Below are 22486 nucleotides of genomic sequence, written 5' to 3'. Positions count from 1 at the left end.
ATATATATATATATATATATATATATATATATATATATATATATATATATATATAAAGATCATTTGTTGTTTCCATGTGGACTCACATCACCATCTCTTGAGCAGGAAGTTCCCCTCTAAAAGAGTGGGAGCAGTAATGCTATCAAGTAGAATGTCCTGACTGATTTGATGTTTTAATATTTAGTTTAATAACCATACACTGAATTTAATAATACAAAATTATAATATAATTAGTTTATTAAGATTATCACAAATATATTATTCTCACTCTTTTCAGATTAAAATTTTCTAATTCCTTTATCAAGTATGTAATAAGAAGTCATTACAACTGATACACTATGTATAAACTACAGTGATGCAGTTATATGTGTTTTCAAAGGGGTCACCAGTCTGTTGCCGTGTAATTTTTGGGGACTATAAAGAAAAGCTGTTTAATCCATTCATATTTTCTAAGCATAAATATTTTTTATCACCCCTCAGAGAACATTGGTCCATGCCTGCCCGCTCAAACAAAATGTTCTGCCTCTGCCACTTATTTCAACTCTCTTATCTGAAACAGAGACACATCATAGCTAAATATAAAACAATATCATCATACCTGGATTTGGCTCTTCATTAAAAAAAATTTAACAGCTGACAAAAACTTCTAACTAAATTTAGGCATTTATCTTATTGATTGATGAAAAAGCTCAATAAAGCTGGGAAACCATAAAGCAGGTATTCTCAGATTCCAAGAAGCCTTAAAAAAAACACTGAATAATTTACATGATTAATTTAATGCTATTTGAACTTTTCAACTCACATTACCTATGTTAAAAATAGTTGACATACAGGTAGCTGACTGAAGTGTATTGAAGAGGCAGCTAAGCAGGGGAGATAGTTCAGGGGTTGATGTCGATCAATTTGGATTAAATTCAAATCATGTTGACTTGACATGTATTTTGTCAGGGTTAATTTGAGGTTGTGCACCTACGTATGTCAAGAACTTTCTTTTAGGTATTATTGCATGCTTGGTTCTATTGCTGTATACTAAGGTATTGGACATGAATACGTCTTTAGGGTGTAAATAAATAAATGGAACCAAACCATTAAAATAAGAATTGTTATGATGCACATGAGGGACAATCCAGGACAGTTGTGTTTTTTTAACTTTCACAGTTTTGTTTCTTTATATGATATTAAAAAAATTATTTGTCAAACTTTCACAAAAAGCTCTCCGAGCTTTTTATAGTCTGTCACTGTTTCATCCAGTTATAAACCACCCACTCTTTGTTGTGGCTTCATTTTCTTCAAACATAGTTTCCATCACATTTTTTATTTAAATACTTCTTATTCTACTTTAAGTGATTTGTGTGCAGGTTGCTTATTATGGGGCGCACTGGCATTGCTCAGCAACAATTACTACAGCTCTGCTTTCTTTGCATTTAGGAAGAACACCAGCTAAAGAATGTGTTAGGCCTTTATTTCTAATATGACTCGATTTAATGTGAGATATTGTTTCAGTTTGTGGGGCATCAAAAGAAAAATGAAAATACGTCACCGTTCACAAATTGTGACATCTGTTCAACATACTTATTGGTAGGGACGGCTTATTGGATCAAGCGTGTCATGTAGTGATTAAAAGTTGTTTGTGTGACAAGATGCCCTTTTCTTTACTACTCAGATCACTGGACCTCAGCCAAACGTGATATTTTCAGACGTTGTCAGACATAAATAGCTTGTGAGCTGCCACATAAAACTGCGTTTAACCATTTGAAGTAACGAATCTAACAGTTGCAATTGCAATTGATTGCCAAAAGGCAGCTTGTCTTGTACCTGTCTTTGTGAATTTCAGACAGCGCTGTTTTGTAAAACCATCTGTTAACTTATAAGTCCTACCTCTTATCTTCATGAAAGTATTTTTACTGTATTTTTCCAAGATTTTAACTGTTGATTCACAAGAACCTATAAAACTACTAGATCTATTTTTAAAATCAATGGATTGATGCCAGAATCTTTTTGTATCTAAACAACACATAGTGTTAATGCTAAGAGTGAATGTTTTAACTTGTCTCATAGTTTTGGTTCTGTTTAAGTTTTTTCTACTGTTTGGTTGCGTGGAGGTTTGAAAATGACCCAAATCCAGAGACGTAAGCTGAACTGGTTTCTTGCAGATTTAATAATTCAAAAGGTGTCAACAGATATCCACAACAACAAAAAAAACAGCAGACGTCACACACAAGGAGCAAGGAACGACAGCAAACTAGAAGACAGTAACTGAAGAGGAGGAGTATATACAGTATGTCAAACAGAACAAAGACTGGAGTAATAAACTGATTGGGAGCAGGTGTGGACAGAAGAATCTAAAAGGGAAATGGGGGAAGGAGACTGACACAAAGGGGCAACAGAGGGTAAACAAGAAATACATAAGAATTGAAATACAACCAGAAAACAACTACAATAACACACAATGGAAATTAAACCAATGAAAAAAGAAAAATTAAACAGAACCAAAACCACGACAGCCTGAGATCTGTTTTTATTGAAATTCCTACCCTAAAAACTTGGCGGCATTATATAAAAAATGCCACACCAGCTGCAAAAATCAGGAGACAAAATATTTAGCAGAACTTGTATTCATCACACACAAGGTGCCACAATCTCAGAAAATGTATGCTCTTCTAGCATTAAAAACATAGCAGATGAGACCTTACAGTAACTGCCATAACAGTGCAGTTATGGTATTATTCTCTCTACAACTTAACATAAAGTAAGATGCATGAGTCAAGATGCTTGTAGGCCCATACTGTGTTCACTTTATATAAGTAGACAGTTCTGCTGTTTTTTTTCCCTTGGTGTCATGGAAACTACAGCATAGGTGTGCTCATTGACATCAAAATATTTTTGTACCATAAGTAAAGAGGCAGCAACAGTCAATAGAGCCAATCACAGCTTTCTGATTTTTACTGAAAGCTGACCTTTTCATTCTTTTTAACAGCCTTGGGGCTCCACAAATCCATGTTTTTTCATTCACTCCAGATAATTATTTCTTTCAAACTGCTCTAATGTATTATGTGCTGTTTTTTTACAGTGCAGTGGGGAACATTGGTTGCATTAGTTTGCTTATTGTGCATTCAAGTATTGCAAATAGCCAGCAAAATAACTTTACCTTGCAGAATTTGTGTATTTTTTTCCAACCATTAATCCATATTCCCCTCTGGTTTGGTCTTTTTGTGAACCAGGGGTGTTTATTTTCCACAAACAGTTATCTTGTCTGTCGTCACGTATACAGTAACAGTAAAGGTACCAGGATTTCCTTTATGCATTTTTGCAAAAACTCACATGTATGCATGTATTTATGCAGGTATATGTCCACACTGCTGGTTAGTAATATACCAGGGCTATTTTTACAAATGCGATTTTTTAACGTTTCCCACTTTTGAAGTTCGTGGTTGTAGATAAAGCATTTTAAAATGGAATTTTAGTGCTATAAATTTCTCTTGAGGTGCTGCTTTGCACTCTGTGGAATTTTACTGTGGTGGGCAGTGTTATGTCATCAGCTTGTATTCCCCATATTTTCATGTACCACAAGTTTGGTGGTGTGTGTCGGCCGATGCAGCACCTGCAAATGCATGACAAGCAGGTTGATTAGTTTGTATGTGATACACTATGACATGCAAACTTACAACGTCTTTAATCAGAGGGTTTGCTCAAAGAGAATGTGATGGAAGCTGATCTTTATTTCTTGTACACTAGGTTTTACCTGGTATTTACAGTCATGTGCTATGTTTTTTTTAAGTGCAACTTAAACATGTTTAAAATTGTTATGCATTCTAACATTATAACCACAAAGTTAATACAGCTACACATGTTTTTTGGCATTTCTCTTCAAGCTTTTCCTTTCTAGAAAGTGAAACATTCATGTAGTTTTCTTTGAAAAAGCGTTTGACAGTTTCTGTTGACAATAATGTTCAAGTATTGCCTTATTTTTCTAAACAGCTTCAAATGAATATGCTTCTAATCTAATTGGCCTCCGAGTCCTGAGCCATTTCCTGTACAGTAATAGGGCCCATCCAGCCTCTGTACCAGTGGAGCAGGAGTATGATCCACATTGTTGGCATTGAGCCGATCCTGTTCCCAGTGCGTGTCGGACACGGGCAGTGCTGCCCTCTGTCTTGGTCTTGTTCATTACATTTATGGACAGGATTTGTAGACACAGCCAAGGCTCGAATGCGGTGTGGTTTGGGAACCAGTAGATTTCTTCCCTGCTTTTTGCAGAGCTTTAAACTCATAAGAGTTAGAAAACAATGTTTTTATCATGAGGTATTATATTTATAAAATAGTCAATTATTTGCAACTTTAAATTAATTGCTCTACTCTCTTTGTTGCATTATTGATATCACTATGGCCTTGAATAAGACGTATTAAATTAATTGAAGTGTATTATGTATTTTGGCAAGTTCTAGAGGGAGGCTTACACTATGTATAATCACTATGTGAACAATTCTTAACAGGAAACAAATAATGCTCAAAACTTTTGATATTTAATTCACATCAGTTGAATAAAAAAAAAATTTTTAAATATTTATAAATACTTTCCAATAATTTTTAGGCACAGTTTATTGTTTCAGCTACACTATCGTTTTCTAGCCACCAGTGAGCTTCTGGCATTTATTGTGATGCATATTTGTCTAGTCTGATTGGCTGAGTTGGTCCATTTAAATTAATTTGCACCAACTCTGAGCAAGTGGTTTTCTTTTTCTGTTTTTTAAAACCAGTTTTTATGTGCATTTTGGATTATTTTCTTGTTAACTTTTTCCAAAGTTTCAAACTATGTGGGTAAATTCTCAGTCATCCAGGTCATATGAACCACAGAATAGGCTTAAATTGGAGGCAACCAGTCTTTTGCTCCGTTTCTCTGAAGAGGTTTCGAGCCAGCAGCTCTGTGCAAGATTCAGCTGTACCGTTGCACATAAGGGGTAATGGACACCTTTGATCTTGGACCATATATATGGTTTGAAAGTGGGGAGAAAATCTTTGTTAAAAAATCTTTAAGCACAGGTGTTGATGGCAGCATCACATCTGATATTTCCATCCAGGATGGTGTCACAGCCAAACAGGAACAGACTAGATGAAGCCACTATGAAAGAGAGCATAAAGTTGGAGATTTAGTTAACAGATTTTGCAGAATGGGAGAATAGAGATAGAATGCAGCAGATTGATGACAAAGGGCCCCTATGTCCTCCATCAGTCTAAGCCTATAGCAGCATAACTATAGAGATATCTGAGAATAACATGCTCTACCATAATCGAGAAGATTTTGTAATAGAGCTACTGTATAATTGAGCTATATTATGTTGGCTTCCATTTTCTTCTCTTTTTCCTTCTATGATGGGTTGCTTATAATTTCTGCAAGTTGCTTAATGCTAAGAGCAAACAGTTGGAAGTGCATCCCTTTGCCTCGTCGACCCAGGTTGAACATGTCAAAATATCTGCCATTAACTCTGACTCTTGACCGCAGGGTCATAAAGAACACGCCAATAAAACCCAAGTTTCATTAAAGCCCATATGAGCAGATGTTTACTCCAACAATGTCCAGTCCAGTCTATCAAATACTTGCTAAGTATCTAGGCTAGGAAGCATTGATTGAACCTCTCTATTGGAAGCAATCGATTGTAAATTTAGAGCTAAATTATTAGATTAACATTACTATGTCTCCAGTAATAAACCGTTTTTGATCTAGTTGAATGTCCTTTACAAGCTATCCTGAGCGCTTTCATATGATTTGCAATTGATAATTATACTAAATTAATCATTTGATAAAATGTACAGTTTTTTATATGTAAAAACCAAACCTTACGAATGTTTTCTTTGTGGATTCAGAAAGTAGGTAATCATATACAGCAATCACCATACCATCAATGGCTTCCCTTTTTATGGCCTTTTTTAACAGACAGTATACACGTAATATATATTAATGTTCACCAAAGCCTGGCTGACTGTTCAATCTGAAGGATTTTTAAGTAATTTCTTAACTTTATGATGATTTAAATAAATGTGGGTACAAAAGAATATATAAATTCTTAAGATACAGTGTCTTATTTAGATTCCATAGTTCCATATGTACTCTGTTTTGTAAAGGAAACTGAGTTTTGTGTAATCAATGGAGGCAGGGAAGTGTTGAACATGATTTCGGGGCTAAAGTAGATTTTAAAGGGAGCAGGATATGGGTTGCAGGAGATTTATGGAGCCCAGAGAGCATGACTGAGGATTTAGGGTCTCGCCCTGGGCATTCTCCACGGGACACTGAGAATGGTATGTGCTGGCCAGGCCATCTTCCCACATGTCCCACCACTCCAATTCTTACTGTGGTGTTTTTCCTCTGTCTTTCACACACATTTACAATCTCATCTGTATATTGTTGCAATCATCAGAAGCTACAATTTTGTACTCGCCTTCTTGTGCAGTGCTCATGTACAGTAATTTGACAGATATATATTTTTTTCGATAAGCTAGCACACAAAACAATTTCAAGTACTTAAGCATGTTATTTAGATAAGAAATAAGGGTTTTCAGTGTCGAGCAAAGTGTTGTAGGTGGACCATTTTTTAGTCCAAGACAGAAAGGGGGACATATAGGGATGTTTCTTTATCTTCTGATGTAAACACAGATGACATGTGGGGTTAAAGCTTGTCCCTGTCAGACCCTCTATTTGCTTCCCACAGGCCAAACCAGACAGGAAGCAAAATGCTCTTGACAAGTAAAAGGTATTAGCAAGCATAGAAAGTCTTTGTTCAACGTCTCTTTTGGAGAGAGACTTTGAAGACTCTTTTAAAGAGAGATTTTGAACAAAAGTCAGAAAGACTTTGACTTTTTGTTATCTGAGAACTGCTATGTGCATAAAGCAGAATTCTTTCCTCCCCAACAGAAAGATATACACACTTGTCAGGGTTCTGGCCTCTGTTTTTGGTTGATTTTTAGCTTCATTGTGTCTGTATAGTTATTTTTTGGCAGTCATGCGTTCTTGGGTTACTCTCCATTGCCCCCTTGTGCTTGTTTCCTTTCCCTTTGGCTCCCTTCTAGTTCGTTCTATTCACATCTGCTCCATATCAGCTCATTAGCCCATCTTTTGTTCTGTTCCTCATTGCTGGTTTCTTGTTGTTTTATTGTGTATTTTTGCCTGTTTGCCTCTGGATAATAATTAAATCATAATTAAACTTCAAACATCCCAAGCTCCAAAAACTCTTTTCAGGGAGATACTGACATGGTTACTGATAGTTACTTTGGATCTATTTCATTCTGTTTCTTTAAAAATTCTGTTTTACTAATTATTCAAAAACAATAAGGCGATAGATTCAGTGGTATTGCGATAAAATCCCAGTTTTTATCTGCTAAATTTTTTTTTTTTTTAAAACACATAAAAATATCCTCTCATTTTTACAGTTGAATTTACCAGTTTTTCTTGAGTTCTAATTCAATTTTTATAGAAAATTGTAGTTTGAACTTAAATTAAGTCAAAAATATGTAAAATTACAAAATTATAAATTTATATGGACCTCATTGGCTGGTGGTCAGTAAATTAAGTCAGTTAAGTTGTTGAAAGATATTCAAATCAATTTATCTGTACTCAGGTTATGTTTAAGGTAGAGACAATCAAATGGTTGTTTTGATTTCATTTATTTATTTGAAAGGGGATAGTGTAATTTCATTGTTTCATTTAACCAAGAATCAGCAGGCAGAATTGAAGCATTTCACATGATTCTTCCCAAAAAGTATGGATAGAGTAAAAGCTATTGGGCGAAATACATTAGAGTTTAGTGTTATTCATCATACAGGGCACAGCAGCTTAATGGGGCAGAAACAACATAATTATCAGCTTAGTTATATTACAACCTCTGCTTGCTTCCCTCAACTTCCTCCTACCTAGCCTCCTACCACTCTACTTAATTACCTTCTCCTTGTCACCCAGGGAAGGTTTCATTGATCTAAACAACAAAATTTGGAAGTGCTCGTTTTGGGTAATGCATTTATGCAGAAACTCTATGCCACACTCACAAGAGACCAAAGTGACGTTAATGATGATCGAAAACAGCTTGTTTTTGACTTAAATTTCATTGTTTGTCATTTGATCATTTAAGCTCAAAACTTTTAAAGGTTATGTAGTTACATGGCCACTTATCTTGCTCCCAATTTTGATATGTAATGTTAACGTTTTTCTCTTCATGTTTTTTAAAATTATTTTCCTCAAGAGAACCTTGTAATTATGTGCACTTTAATAATAGTGTGTGAAAAAAGAGAAGATCAGCATGGTGTCACAGAAGACAAACTGGTACATACAGGAAAATATTAGGCTTTTTGGATTGATGCTGTAGAGATAACTATAAATGAGGCTGATTAATATTTAGATAACGATCATGCGCAGTTAAAAAAAACAGATCAATAGCATGTAAATCACTTTTTTTTTTTCAGTCATCTTACATTTAGTCTTAGTTTTAGTCTTCAGGACAAAAACTATTATTAGTTTTAGTCGGATTTTAGTCATTATGATATGTGATAGTTTTAGTCAGTTTCAGTCGACTAAGACTTCAAAAGATTTTAGTCGGGTTTTGGTCAGTTTAAAACAGCTAGCCTTTAAAATTTCGAATAATGACCGTATTCTTTACCAGACTGTCAGCTCTTGCCTAGATAATACAAACATGCTTGAAATACAATTCTGCAGTTCATCATTGCTGTTGGGCAAAAAACTTTGATTTATGGAATTCATCTAAACTTTTTTATAACGTCCTACTTTATACAAAAGTTAGTTAAAGAGTAGTTAATTTGTACATGCAGTTTAACTGTTTATTTGTGCTGTTTATAACATAGGTTTAGGTTTTGCCTATGTATTTTTTTATTCTAAAGTCTAAAAATATGCATTTTTTCATTGTAGTATTTCATGTATTATTTTCATTTTTAGAGGTTAACCTATTTTCCCTTTCAACAAACTTAGACCTACTTAAAAATATGCTCTATGTTCTATGCTTCTGGTTTAGGATTTTGTGCCTTTCTGCTCCTCATGCTCAAGCTCACTTGATAATAACCTGCACTCTTGGCTCTTCTCTGCATGAGTGCTGGATGTACCCCCAAAACAGACAGTGATGTTCAAATTCAAATCGATTTCACACTGGCTGAAGTTATTGACTGTGCAAAGAAACCTTTCATTTCCTAAAGGAACAGAAAGTCTGTCAGCAGAGATACCAGAGCTGTTAGCTCAGATTTCACAGATCTTAAAACTCGATGCCAGATTATAAAAACAGATTATTGATACTTATATGTATGGTGTCTGCCTTTACTCTACTTTGTGTCCCAACAACATAAACAGGCCATTACATGAAACTATTGTGTTTCTCAACCTTTCATTTATTTCCATGTTTTTTTCTGTCTTGACTTTCTATTCAGCCTGAACATACGCTTACTTTTTTCAAATGAATCCCTCTTTTATTCTTTTATTTTTCAAATTGCCAGAATATATTGTATCTTCCCTTAGTTTGCATGGTCTAACATTAATCTGCTGCCTGCAACTGTGAGGGCCACTACCTGCACAGTTGAGTGTAATGGGGTGAAATGCAAAAACAATATTCTGATTACTGGCTTGCAAGATTAGCCTTGACTGTCTGCTTGGAATTCCTCCTGAACCACCCAGTGGTCAGCCTGCACATACCAGCATTTCATTTGAACACAGGGAAATACTTTTGAAAGGTAGCACAGCGTATTTGCAAATGAGAGAAATCTTTCACAATAGTGCAGGGGTGGGCAACTCCAGTCCTTGATGGCCGGTTTCCTGCAACATTTAGATTCATCCTTGGTCCAACACACTTGAATCAAATGGTTGAATTACCTCACCCGTATGCAATCAATTTCTCCAGAGTCCTTTCAATTATCTATTTACTTGATTCAGGTGTGTTAAGTCAAGGACATATCTAAAAGTTCCAGGATACATGCCCTCCAGGACTGGAGTTGCCCACCCCTGCAAGAGTGCAATATCAGAAAAAAGAAATCAAATCCTTAATTGAGATGAAAAAATGTCCCCAAACAAGATTAAATACTTTGTGTCATGCAAATTAAATTAATACTATATATATATATATATATATATATATATATATATATATATATATATATATATATATGTGTGTGTGTGTGTGTGTGTGTGTGTGCATATGTCACTATATCAGTTGCATATTAGATTTGGAAACTTTATTTACTGATAACAGAAACATGAATGATGATAAAAGGCGAGGTCTTTAGCAACATGGTGTAGCATAAAAAGACACCAGGATGAATCTTGTTATTTAATCACCCCTAATTCCCCATTAAGGAAAATGTCAGGACTCTGTAGATCTGTTTAGACATAAAAGAAGAAGACAAATAACGTGCAAATTAAGATCCACACATTTGTTTTTAAAGGTAATAACTGCAGGGGGTGAAATGTGTGGCTACCAGATGCACATACAGTGTATGTGATCAATGGTAATGTGTGGTAATTTACATAATAATATTCAAAAGTTAAACATATGAAACACATTTGATAACCTATTCTTCAGATATTATATTTTTCATCTTGCCTCCAATTACACCCACGAAGAGTCTTGCCTTGCTGCTTTCATCATACCATAGCACTGAGCCTTTCTTTGATTTAGATTTAATCTGAGAATTTTACAAAAACCCTCTAATCAATGTAGTTTCCATGGAGGTCTCAACAAGCAAAATAAATTGAAATATTAATTTAAAAACAGCTTTGATAAAATGTCATAATAAGAGTAGATGAGTGAAACATTTTTAAGCACTGTGCATCATTTAGCAGAAAAATAAAGCACACTAAATCTTGATATACATGATTAAGGCATCAGCTTTAAGGGAGAAAACAATAACTTATTTTGTAAAAATTACAAGTTAGCCTTTTAGCTACAAAAAAAACCTCCCAGACGATCTCCACCAGCATTACTGCAATCTCGTAGATCTTAAGATATTGCTGCGGCTATAAATAAAAAAGGAAAAAATATGCTCTCAGGATGTAATGTCCTCTCACTTCCCTCAGCACCAAATTCAAATGTCATGGTAAAATGTAGTTGAATATCCTCCTTCTATAGTATTTTCGTGGGGGTGGGGGGGGTTAATGCATTATGTGAATCCTGCCTGTTCAGTCGATAAAGTTAGGGACAATTACGTGCTATCCTTTGCTGCAGGATTTGGTTTGATAAAATAGACACTCTGGTCCTGGCATGGTTAGTGTACTGCAGGGGTGCTCAAGTCCAGTCCTCAAGAGCTACCATCCTGTAACTTTTAGATGCATCTCTTCTCTAACACATCTGAATTGAAAGGCTCAATCCCCTCATTTAGCCCAACAGAGGCATGGTAATGAGCCACTCATTTGATTCAGATGTGTTAAAAATGGTGTGCATCAAAAAGTTGCAGGATAGTAGCTCTTGAGGACTGGACTTGAGCACCCCTGGTGTACTGGAACACTGACAGCCTAACCCTAACCCTCCAAGTGGGTTGTTCTGTCTGCTAAAGACACATTTTAGAGTCTCTGTACTCCAATTAACAATTAATCGATTACTAAATTAGCTGTCAATCATTTTAATAATTCCGATTAATTGTTTGAGCACCAATGCACATGCTCACATTAACCTTCTTATGTAGACTAATGTGTCCAAATCCAATGTATTTTTACAGACACCTCTATGTAATCATAAGATTGTTAAGATGAGTAATTTTAACTGTAATATCTAGAATTTGGGGTGAAATGTACCTATATACTTATACGTATTTATATTATAACATATTTATAAGCATATTTCATTTCAGCATTGCATGAACAAAGGTTTGTTAATAATTACAGTGTTTTGATGCTACTTTTGTTAGTGACTTATATCTTTGCCCTGCTGTTATCCATTTCTTTATTAGACTAAATAGAATTAAACAAACAGTATAAATCACAACACCAGGGGCTCAGTGCATTCAAATCATATACATGCAATATACACCCATATAACATAGAACAACATGAAGTTAATTACATACTGATTAAAACCTGGTTATGAAAAATTAAACATCTGTGGGTTTATATAAAGGAGCAATCCAAAGGCTGTAAGCCAAGAATGACTGGTTTATTAACACTGTTTGGGAAAGATACTACCAAGATGTAATATATTCCATATTTATAAATTGACTTTTTTAGAAAGTAATATGTTTGTTTGTAATATTACAATCTCTATAAAGTTAAAAGGTAAATGTAAATATAAATCCCTCTATTGTCCCACATTGGGGAAATTCTACATTTTCCCTTTGGGAAGCAGTGGGCTGCCATTGTGCAGCACCCAGGGTGCAGTCTGGGGTTAAGGGTCTTGACTTACTGACTACTGATTACTTTTTAGTTACTTTTGGCAAAATAAAAAATTAGGACAAAGGTTTACAAAATGAAGGTTTGCAATGTTTTGTCATGAATAGCTGAATGAAAAATATGATATAGAATAATGAAACAAAAAAAACTTAACTCAACATGACACCTTTGTTTGGCAACTACTTAAAGGCTAAAAAACATTTTTTTTTAAAGACTTGTATATAAATTTGGTTGTCAAGGGGTTAAAAGATCTATCTGTGGAAGCCTGTTTATACTTTTGCAAAGCTACACTTGTCATTTGGTCAAACAGGGATTTTTTTCATGACGTTTCGAAATCCCAGCGACTCAGCTGTAGAATACGGAGCCCCCCTGGGTGTCAGGGTAAAAAAAAAAAAAAAAGGGTAGTAGAAAGAGGCAGATCTGGAGAAATCCAACTTTCGTTGTTTAGATTTGCTCACGCCATCATCCTCTGACTTCTTGCTGATAAGAGGTCATTTAGCCTCTAGCTTAAGGTTGCTATGCACTCTCGCTAGGTGTTTTTTTGAGGTTAACTGCGCTTTTCAGCAACTTGATAGTTGCTCAGTTTTTCAAAGACTTGAAATTTGAATGGAGGTTTGCCTGCTAAAGTAACACGTGCAAGGCAAACTATACTGCTAAAGTATCAAGTGGTTTAAGGAAAAATATTTGAATACATTAAACTAAAGCATTATATAGCATTTAGTGCTTCTAAGTTAGTGTATGGATGCAGTCAACTGGTTTTCCTTAGATAGAAAACTCTTTACCAAACTGATTGTGTTTTCTGACTAAATCGTCACTGCCTTGCAATGACAGTGAAATGGCACTGAATAAACTGAACTTCAGGAATTGAATGTGAATCTGCTAAAAAGGCAAAGTACAACACATTTGAACATTCTGTATATTTAACGACCTTGGTTAACTTTAATAATATTGAGATATTGAATTTAGACATTATAATCCATCTATCAATTGTATATATATCTGCTTATTTGTAAGGGTTCTTCCCCCTACAGTATCTTCTGTGCTCACTCTGCGAGAGGATCTGAATGCAATAAGCATGTTACAAACCATAAGTTTATCCTTAATATATAATCTTCATCTTAATATATAATCTTACACAATGAGCCTAAAGTGAACAAATCTATCAAAAAAGCATATAAAAACTTTATTTACTTTCCATTTTTTATTTATAATTTCTGGGTAAATATGCACAGCTCTGAATAAAGTGTGAGTTTGTAGTAACTATTTAGATTTCCCCAGTATCAGTTATTTTAGTAACTTTTTTGACAAAAATAGGGTTGTAGGAGTTACTTGTGTAATTTCAGTGCACCATATATTTTATTTTTACTTAAGGAGTATCTTAACAAAATATCACTACCTTAACTTTAGCCAAATGTTAACAAACAAGGTTGTTAGAACAAGGCTGCAAAAACAGAAAAACATTTGATATTTATGTCAAAATGAGTGTTCTTTTTTGCACACAAGCTTAATTGAACCCATCATGAAAGTAGGATGTAAATCTAATATGCAGTATTTAATTTTATCATGGTAGAATACATTTTGGTTTGGAAAAGTGTCTTTTTTTCTGTGTGGAATATTATTTATTTTAATTACATTATTTATTGGCTTGGTCATTCCTTTGGCTACTTTTTACTATTAATTGAGTAAAAGTATGACGAAATATTGTTATTTTTACTTGTGTACAATTTTTGGGTACTCTACCCACCTCTGTTTATACAAACAGCAGTTCATTATTAAAGAATTAGAGAAGTATTGAAACAATTTTTCACTGTTATTTTGTTCAAATGTTTCAAAAACACTTAGAGATCTACTTGAAATGAGAGGTTTAAATCCTAATATGAAAAAGGCTTGACAAAAATGGGGGTTACAAAATATTTCTGATAGTCTCCTCTATTTCAACAAATTACACAAGTAACAATTGCTCTTTTTTTAGTGCTATTTTTCAGTCAGAAAGTGTGCAATCCAGATTGGGAACACGATCGGCAAAGGGGATGGGGGTTATGGCAGGCATTGTTGCTCATATTCTCAACTGCAGCAGCTTATAGGATAAAAACAGATTATTATTTCTTTGTCTATTGTCGACAAATCTATAAAAAGAGCAAAACCAATGGTGTTTAGTTTGCCTTTCAAACAGTCATAATTTGAGGCTTATCTTTTTTAATCTTCTCTAACCCTCCTTGTTCAGAATGTAAAGTTCTAAAAATCAGGGGAAGTAATCCTGTGGTGGATTTTTTATGGATGAAGTGCTTCGGGTTAATTTTTTTTAGGAATTCTGGATAGAAACAAATTAAGGCTTAATCATTACGGAAACATGAAATGACCAAAGATATGAATTTGCTATTCAATAAAAAAAATACAAAATACATTTTTCTGTATATTTATGAAGCAACCCTTCGATTTTGTGTTCTCACTCTGCCTGTTTCCAGCTTACTTCAAACAAATCTAGTGTGGCCACATAAAAAGAGGATTACCACCATAGAATCACAAGAAGTGAAATCTTTCACATTACTGTATGGAAAATTCAAAAAGTCGTATTGTTTCATGTTATGCAGCCTTTTGATTTTAAATAAATGTCTTAATCTTTTTGGCATGATAGGCTACTGATGTTCTGTTTCAGATTGTTTGTAAGACGCTGAGACTCAACAATATCCTCTGTGTCTGAAGGAAAGTGGACTGGAACAGAATGGAATTTGAAACGTTTTAGCCAAAAATGTTACCTTGGTCAAAGTGTTTTTTGCAGAAACGTTTCAGATTTCGTTTTGTTCTCCAACATCGGGCATATGGATGATGAAGATCCAAGCTGGGAAAGAAGCACTTAATGTATACATGTTTTTAGTATAGCAAAAGTATTGTACTATGTGGACCAATTAAGAAATTAGACTAGGTCGCTTATCTAATAACCTAGGATCCCTTGATTAGAGCACACTCTTCTACATTTGTTTTCTAAATGTCTTTCTTCTTATCAATCTATCATAAAAGTCTTACTTGTCTCTTTGGTTGGATGGATGATTTCCAGATGAGCGTTACGCTCTCTGTTTTTAGATAATATACTGAAATATTTACAAGGGAAAGTTAAAAGTTTACAATGTTGTTTTATAACCTAATCACTGAACGGTGTGCTGTGTTTCCTGGTCTCCAATATAGTGTATTTGTTTTTTATATAAAGCAATAAAATAAAAGTAAAAAATCAAACCACTGGACTTGTTTCCCAAGTTTGAAGACTTTTTGCTTCCCTAAGGAGTGGCGGCCTGGTGGTATAGAGCTTGGAATCCTGAGGTTCTGAGTACGAGCCCCACTCCCACAGCCTGCCACTCTGAGCAAATCTCTGAGCAAGACCCTTAAGTATGTTATCTGTTTAGTCTACCTCAAAGTACCTCCACAACACCTGCATATAGTCTTTCCATGTTCTGTGTACAGGTCGTGGGGTGAAATAGGGCCGAGACTGCCTCATGTGTTGGGATTCCTTTGTGTTCTGGTCCCCACCGACACCCATCTTCCCAGCATCGGTGGGATGTCCCAGGTGTGTCTCCTCTTGGCCCTACTTACGCTCTCCAGCTGCACTGAGGTAAGGTGTTACTAATATTTTCCCTCTCTTTCACACATATAATTAAACACAGCTTTAATCCTCTGCCTAATCCACTCATTCTTGAGTACCTCTTAGTGAAACTGAGACACCAAATAAAGAAAGAAAAAGCCTGTTGTGGTGTTGCTGGAATTTAGCACAGCGCCTTACAGAGCCTTTCCTTTGCAGGAGTCCTTTGCTAACTCTCTGGAGCTTGTGAAAGAGAAGTGGAGCAGCTACAAGAACCAGTGTTTGGACATTATCAATTCCACGCCCCCTGCCACAGGTTAATCAATGGCCTACATTCAGCGAAACTAAATGTCTGAACAACATAACCACCCAGCAAATATTTCTGCTATTTTGTGCATGTTACAGGGTTGGTGTGTAATAGAAGCTTTGATTTTTATGCTTGCTGGCCTGATGGATTTCCTGGTACCACTGTCAATGTCTCATGCCCATGGTTCCTGCCATGGTATCGTAAAGGTCAGTATGGGTGTTCACTGATGGTCTATCATAACACCTGCTAAGAAAAATGAATGAGGTGATTGATTTACACCAAACATTTCAGTAAAGATGCATAATATAACAAGAATAAATAGCTGTAGTTGTTTGCCTTTTTAAAACCCTTGCCTTAGAGTGCTGGGAGGAAAAATGAACTTTATTTAGCCTTATTTGTTCCAGTTGTATTTGTAATGGCCGTTTCCTGGCAAATGAAGGCCAACAGTACTTTGTTCCATTGTATGTTCTCTTATCTTTCCTATTTTCTATGTTTGCCAAAGAGCCTGGTTTATGCTCATAAACCAATGTAAATATGCCCCCCGCCATGATTACACATGTTCAAGGATTAAAGATATTTATGTTCAAAGGAAGAATTGAGCATACTGCTTATTTGGCAAAACCTTAACTTACAATTGATATTGTTCATGCAAATTATAGCCAGAGAAAATGGTATTCTTATAAACAGATCTGTGTGCATTAGTTGTGGAAAAACTATCAACTGCTGAAAGGCACATTTGTTCTATAAAGCATAATTTGTATAGATTCCACTAACAGTGATGCATATGATTTGGTAGAAATCTTTTTTTTTCCAACCCCCTTTCTACTACATAAACAAAAATCATTCAACAAATTGCAGTGTGAGATAATAGTACCACACAAAATCCTATTTGCAGCAAAAGGAAAATTCTAAGATAAGACTGAACCTCCAACTGGAGATTATCATGTGATATCCAATAATTCATAATACTGTTTGATGTAAACACTCTAATCCCTTCCTGAATTTCGTTCTTTCAGGTTCAGCATTAATGACTTTTCCTTATGTACAGTGTGTTTCTATCCAATCCAAAATGGTGTTCATAAGAAAAACATATAAATATGTCAAAAAATTTATTTTGAAACAAATAAAAAACATACTCAAAAAGGTAAAAAAAATATTCTGGAAAATTAAAATGAGACAGGATCATAGTAACAAACCAGAAGATGTTCTTTGTGTCCTGTCGGATTCTCCCATAATTAGAGGTTACGACAACAAGGCGGTGACTTGCTTACAGATTCCCCTCCTTATTCAGTTCCCCCGCAATTCAGTCAGACTGAAACCACTTCACCATGGGGACCCAAAGATATTTTCTATGCTAAAAGGAGTCGTCAGAGACCATCCAAAATAAATAATAATCCCTGGGAAAGTTACAACAACAACAAAAAAAAAAACAACCTAAGACAATGTGTGTGTTAAATTATGTAATTCAATAAAAAAATTTTTTTTTTAAATAAACTCACAGAGAGAAAGAAGACAATTAGAAAAGTTTTATTGAAACAATATTTTAAGACTTTGGCGCTCAGGCCTTGGTGGGGTACATTAACATTGAAATTTACTTTGATTATATGTATGAGCTGCTGAATGAGAACAGGGATGAAGCCCCCCAGGCCTCAGACCAGTGGTGGAACAGAAATTGTATGAAGAAAGATGTCAAGCCGCAGGTTCGTATGAACCTCCGTGATGAGCAAGCATAAAACGACAGTGGGGAGAAAAAAAACTCCCCTTGAGAAGAAATCTTGGGCAGAACCAGACTCAACATGGCGTCTTCTGCCAGATGGGAATGCCTTGTGAAAGCACTATAACCAGGAAATTACTTCAATAGGGGCAGGCAGAAGGAGCCAGATGTGCATTCAAGGATGGTGGAGGATTGAATCAGGGTCATAAGAATCAAGGTCTGACATGCAATTCAACTCAGATAAGCCTTTTACTGCATGGTGGTATGTGATCCAGTTTATTCAGCTGAATTTCTACCCAGGCGTCATTTTGAAACAGATTGGAACTTTACTTGTAAAACTTAGCTGTGTGTGATTCAACGGGTGAGTTGCAATATAATAATATAGATTTGAATGTCTTTTTTTTATAATAAAAGAATTAGAAAGTAAGTTAGGTGTTTTAGATTAGGAGCTAAATATATTTGCACGTTGACAGACTTCAGTTAGCAATTAAAGTACTATTAGGCTGAAAAATACTGTTTAACAAAAATAAAAATATTTGCAATGGAACTAAATAGTGATTACAATATTCCAGAAACAAACTTGTATGATCCTGTATAATCATAATGCTTTATATTTATAGTGAGTCAAGCATATTAGTGTTTACTTTTATACCAAAGTTAAATGCATTCATTAAGCTAGAAATTGTATCGTTCATCTATTTTTTGTCTGCAGATGATGAACAGATTTTTTATATCAGTGAGGTCGACCTGGATAAATGGAGGTTACACACATAAAAAAGGAACAAAGCAACTTTTTTTTTAAAGTACTTTTTAAATACTATGTATAACATCAACTGCACAGTAAGAGCTGTTCTGAACTGTTCAGTAAGATCAGGATTTACACAAACACTCATCAAGGGAAAGAGTTACAGGCCCATTTTAGTGCAATAGTGGGATTTTTCCAATCCACTAAAGTCTTTTTTTGCTCACAATAGAAATTAAATTTTGCCAGTCTTTAAAGTTAGGTTTCATACAAATAGGATAGTATTACACCAGCAGTTTTTCCAAATTTCTAAAGAGGCTTTTCTGTTGTATCTTGCAAGAGCTTTCAATTTCTCTGAAAATCCCATCAAGGATATGGTGCTCATTCAGTATTGTTGATCCTATGGATTGAATGGAAAATATTTGTAATGAAAAAAAACTGAACTCTTTGTGAGTCCTTGCGATTTCATTAAATTAAAGAAAAGAATGCATTAGAGAAAAGAATGCATAACATGAAAGCTGCAATTTGTTGGATGAGAGATAAATTAAGTGAGGTCTATTAGTTTAAACTCTGAAGGTTAGATATTTTTAGGCCTTTCACAAATGATAAGGAATTGGACTTCTCACAGTCATACTTTTAAAAAGGCTATATGAAGGACTTCAGTGGGCGATGGACGCAATCTCCTATTCGAATTGAGGGAGTAACCTTCAGGTTTATATTACTTAAAGATATAACTGAAAGATAACAGAAAGAACCTCTTAAGATTAATGATCATATCAGTGTACGACTAAAGCATCTTCAGCTAAAGATTTGTTTGACAATGATTCAGCTCTTGCAGGTCAAAGTAAGGTGATTTCTCACAGGTAGATATAATTGTCGTTACCTAGGCATTTTACAGCTGGTCTGTGATTTAAAAGCTAATAACATAAAACAGCAGAGATTGTATTATTTTTAAACTATAACATGGCGATCTAATCTGTTTTGTTTGAACTTTCTAATAATTCAGATTGTGATATAGATTATTGTGCAGATTATTTGTCTTCTGTCATACAGATTATGTATTGCAAACCCTATAGATGCTTTTAGGTCAACTTCGTAGTGGTGCTAAGAAAAAAAAGATTATTGATATTATCTAAATATTCTACATCAATTTGTGTCCGAAAACTATAGGCATGATTATGATGGGAAACCGTATGTTTATCAATTTCTGGCATTTTAATAATCCTTTTTTGAGATTTCTGTTAAACGGATATAAAGATCTTCAATCTGATCCTAAGGGTAAAACATTTCAGCTCTATCTGTCGAGAGTCATTTTATATCCCACAGATCATATATGTTTTGTAGTATGAGACCTAATAATAGATATATTTGATAAATCCTTCCCGTCTTTATTAGTGTTTTTATATAGAATCATATAGAAATAGCAAAGCGAGCTTATAAAAGTGATTAAATCTGTTGAAATTAGTCTGATCAAAAATTAGTTGTGCTGGATATAAAGGGGCTTGTTGAATATTAGAGTTATCTGTTTTTGAGTCCCATATTTTTAAGTAGGAGAAGAAGCCATTCTTGTGTTACATTTTCTGTGTGAGGTTACAAAGAGAAATGGTGACACCACAGAGAAAATATTGACGTTTTTTTGTTGTTTTTTTAAAGCTCTGTACAAAGGCACAGCATACTGGCTATTTAAAGGCTAAGTTTGTGCCGCTATTTCAACTTCTTCTGAGCAATCTGAAATGTTTGAAAAAGCTCCTTGTTATTACTGATGATTCTATTAATGAGAAATAAAATAGTATTTTGCTTTTTCAGCAGCTGAACACAATATGAAGTTCTCCTAGATAGGTTCCCACGCAATTCAGAGATATTTTCTTGCATTGCTGAACTATTTAGTTATTGTCTTTATTTCTGTCTAAATTGTTCAGAGTTTGGAATAAATCCCGTCCTCATTTGATGTATCATGTATCTTTGTAAACAGTTCAGCGGGGTCTGGTCTACAGGATCTGCCATGAAGACGGTAAATGGGGACAAAAGAACACCACAGAATGTGAGGACGATTCTGGTGAGGTGTGTGAAATCAGTTATTAAGATGGTCATAGCTTCTTTCTTTCATAGATGCTCAGGGAACTCTTTGACTTTCTGAAATCCTTTTCTGACAGCATATGAAATCTTCTCATCTGTTCATACAGCACCTTTTTCTACAGTTTGCACCAAACAATGTTTTTGTGTCTGGTGAGAATGAACACTATAGACGTAACGTTCTTTGTCTTTCATTCGTGTTTGCAGAATCAGTATGGTCGCATTCTCAGCAAGCTGCGTATCGTGTACACAGTGGGCTATTCACTTTCACTTGGAGCCCTGCTCCTGGCCCTGGGGATCCTCATCAGCTTCAGGTAACATTATTGATAGAACATAAAGAGATAGGCAGAGGGATGAAGTGAAGAGAGAAAATCAATATCTAGAAAGAAGGTAAAAAAGCTGGGAAATAAAAAAAACATTTTATTAAAGAAATATTGACATAATTTGGGCATTGAAAATGATGAGGATATAAAAATGCAAGAGAGAGCATTAGCAAAGAGTAATTTTCCCAAAATTCACAGAATCTTTTGATAATGAGTGAAAAAGAACATTTATTTAAGATAGAATAGCTTCCTAAGCCAACTTGGTGGTTTATGCAAAAATGTAAATGTCTTTTACAAATAAGATGTGGTCATGTCATCCCATGTCTGCCAGCACTAGCTACTGTCAAGTATTTGTGACAGCTAGCAAAGTCGTTTAGCCCTCTCTTATCAGATTACTTAATTAAGGATTTTTAAGCCAATATCACTTTTAGGAAAAAAACATTTAAAAGCTTTGATTTTCTCATGAGCCATATAGTAGTGGACTTGCTGGTGGGCTCTGTACCTTTGTCCTGCCAATAAAATGAATCGTGCCTGCGCTTGAGTTCAAACACTGATACCAAATATGTTCTGCTACAGAACACAATTCAACCTTATATCAACAATAGTAACATCCTCGGGTCTTGAGAGAGCAAAGCAGCACCACACTTTATGTTCAACTATCTGTCTGATGTTCTATTATTCTGCAGTGATATGAAACGTCCACATTTAACAAACTATTTCCCAAAAATGTGTTTCCCCTGTGCACAGAATATTTTTCAACAATCTTTAGAACCCATTAATATGTTTTTAGTAAATATAAGATATTTGTGTTATTTTTGGGAAGCAGTCATATTTGCCTTGGTCTTCTGGCATTGTTTATTTTTTTGTCCATTGCCTTTCATATCATTCAATTATTAATGCTAAGCTTAACTGATCCATCTGAGGCAGAGATGTTTTCATTATGCCGTTATTTGAAAGAACTAATAAATTCCTTATTCTTAGTTTATGAGCACCATATTAACCATAAAGCTCATTCTGATTCTAATTTTGATTTTTATTTATCTTGCTCTCCTGCATAATACCAGAATGCTAAATACTGTTCTACTCTAGATGTTTTCTATTTGTAGAAAATGGCTCAAACTCTTATAGGTTGATTTCCAAATCTGCTCATGGCTTTTAATTTTTATCTTCTTTACAGTATCTATACCTGAATGCAAAATATTTTACCTTCAAAATCTTAAAGGCATACTATGCAACATTTTTCAGTTAATTAATGTGTTCCATAACGTTTTGGATGATTAAATGAGTCATTTCAGGTTGAACAAAGGTATTCTCGGCCGCCCTGGTGGTCTGTGGGGGGAAATACCGCACTTGCAATTGCAGGAGCACCGGCCCGCACCCACAGGCTCAGAAGTC

At 34.8% G+C, this 22486-nt stretch overlaps 1 protein-coding gene across 1 annotated transcript in view; it reads left to right on the top strand.

Annotated features, from left to right (window-relative positions):
• LOC107082461 (glucagon receptor-like) overlaps nucleotides 1-22486 on the top strand; it is a 64355-nt gene that overhangs the window by 21928 nt on the left and 19941 nt on the right. The window contains exons 2-6 of the mRNA XM_015371151.1: nucleotides 15818-15965; nucleotides 16152-16248; nucleotides 16338-16445; nucleotides 20668-20756; nucleotides 20976-21082. Coding sequence (XP_015226637.1) covers nucleotides 15912-15965; nucleotides 16152-16248; nucleotides 16338-16445; nucleotides 20668-20756; nucleotides 20976-21082 — 455 coding nt within the window. The 5' untranslated portion in view covers nucleotides 15818-15911. The remainder of the gene's footprint in view (nucleotides 1-15817; nucleotides 15966-16151; nucleotides 16249-16337; nucleotides 16446-20667; nucleotides 20757-20975; nucleotides 21083-22486) is intronic.

This window comes from Cyprinodon variegatus, unplaced genomic scaffold (genome assembly GCF_000732505.1).
Source record: "Cyprinodon variegatus isolate N-32 unplaced genomic scaffold, C_variegatus-1.0 Scaffold54, whole genome shotgun sequence".
In the NCBI taxonomy this organism is placed as follows: domain Eukaryota; kingdom Metazoa; phylum Chordata; class Actinopteri; order Cyprinodontiformes; family Cyprinodontidae; genus Cyprinodon; species Cyprinodon variegatus.
This window is presented reverse-complemented; position numbering and strand designations above follow the sequence as displayed.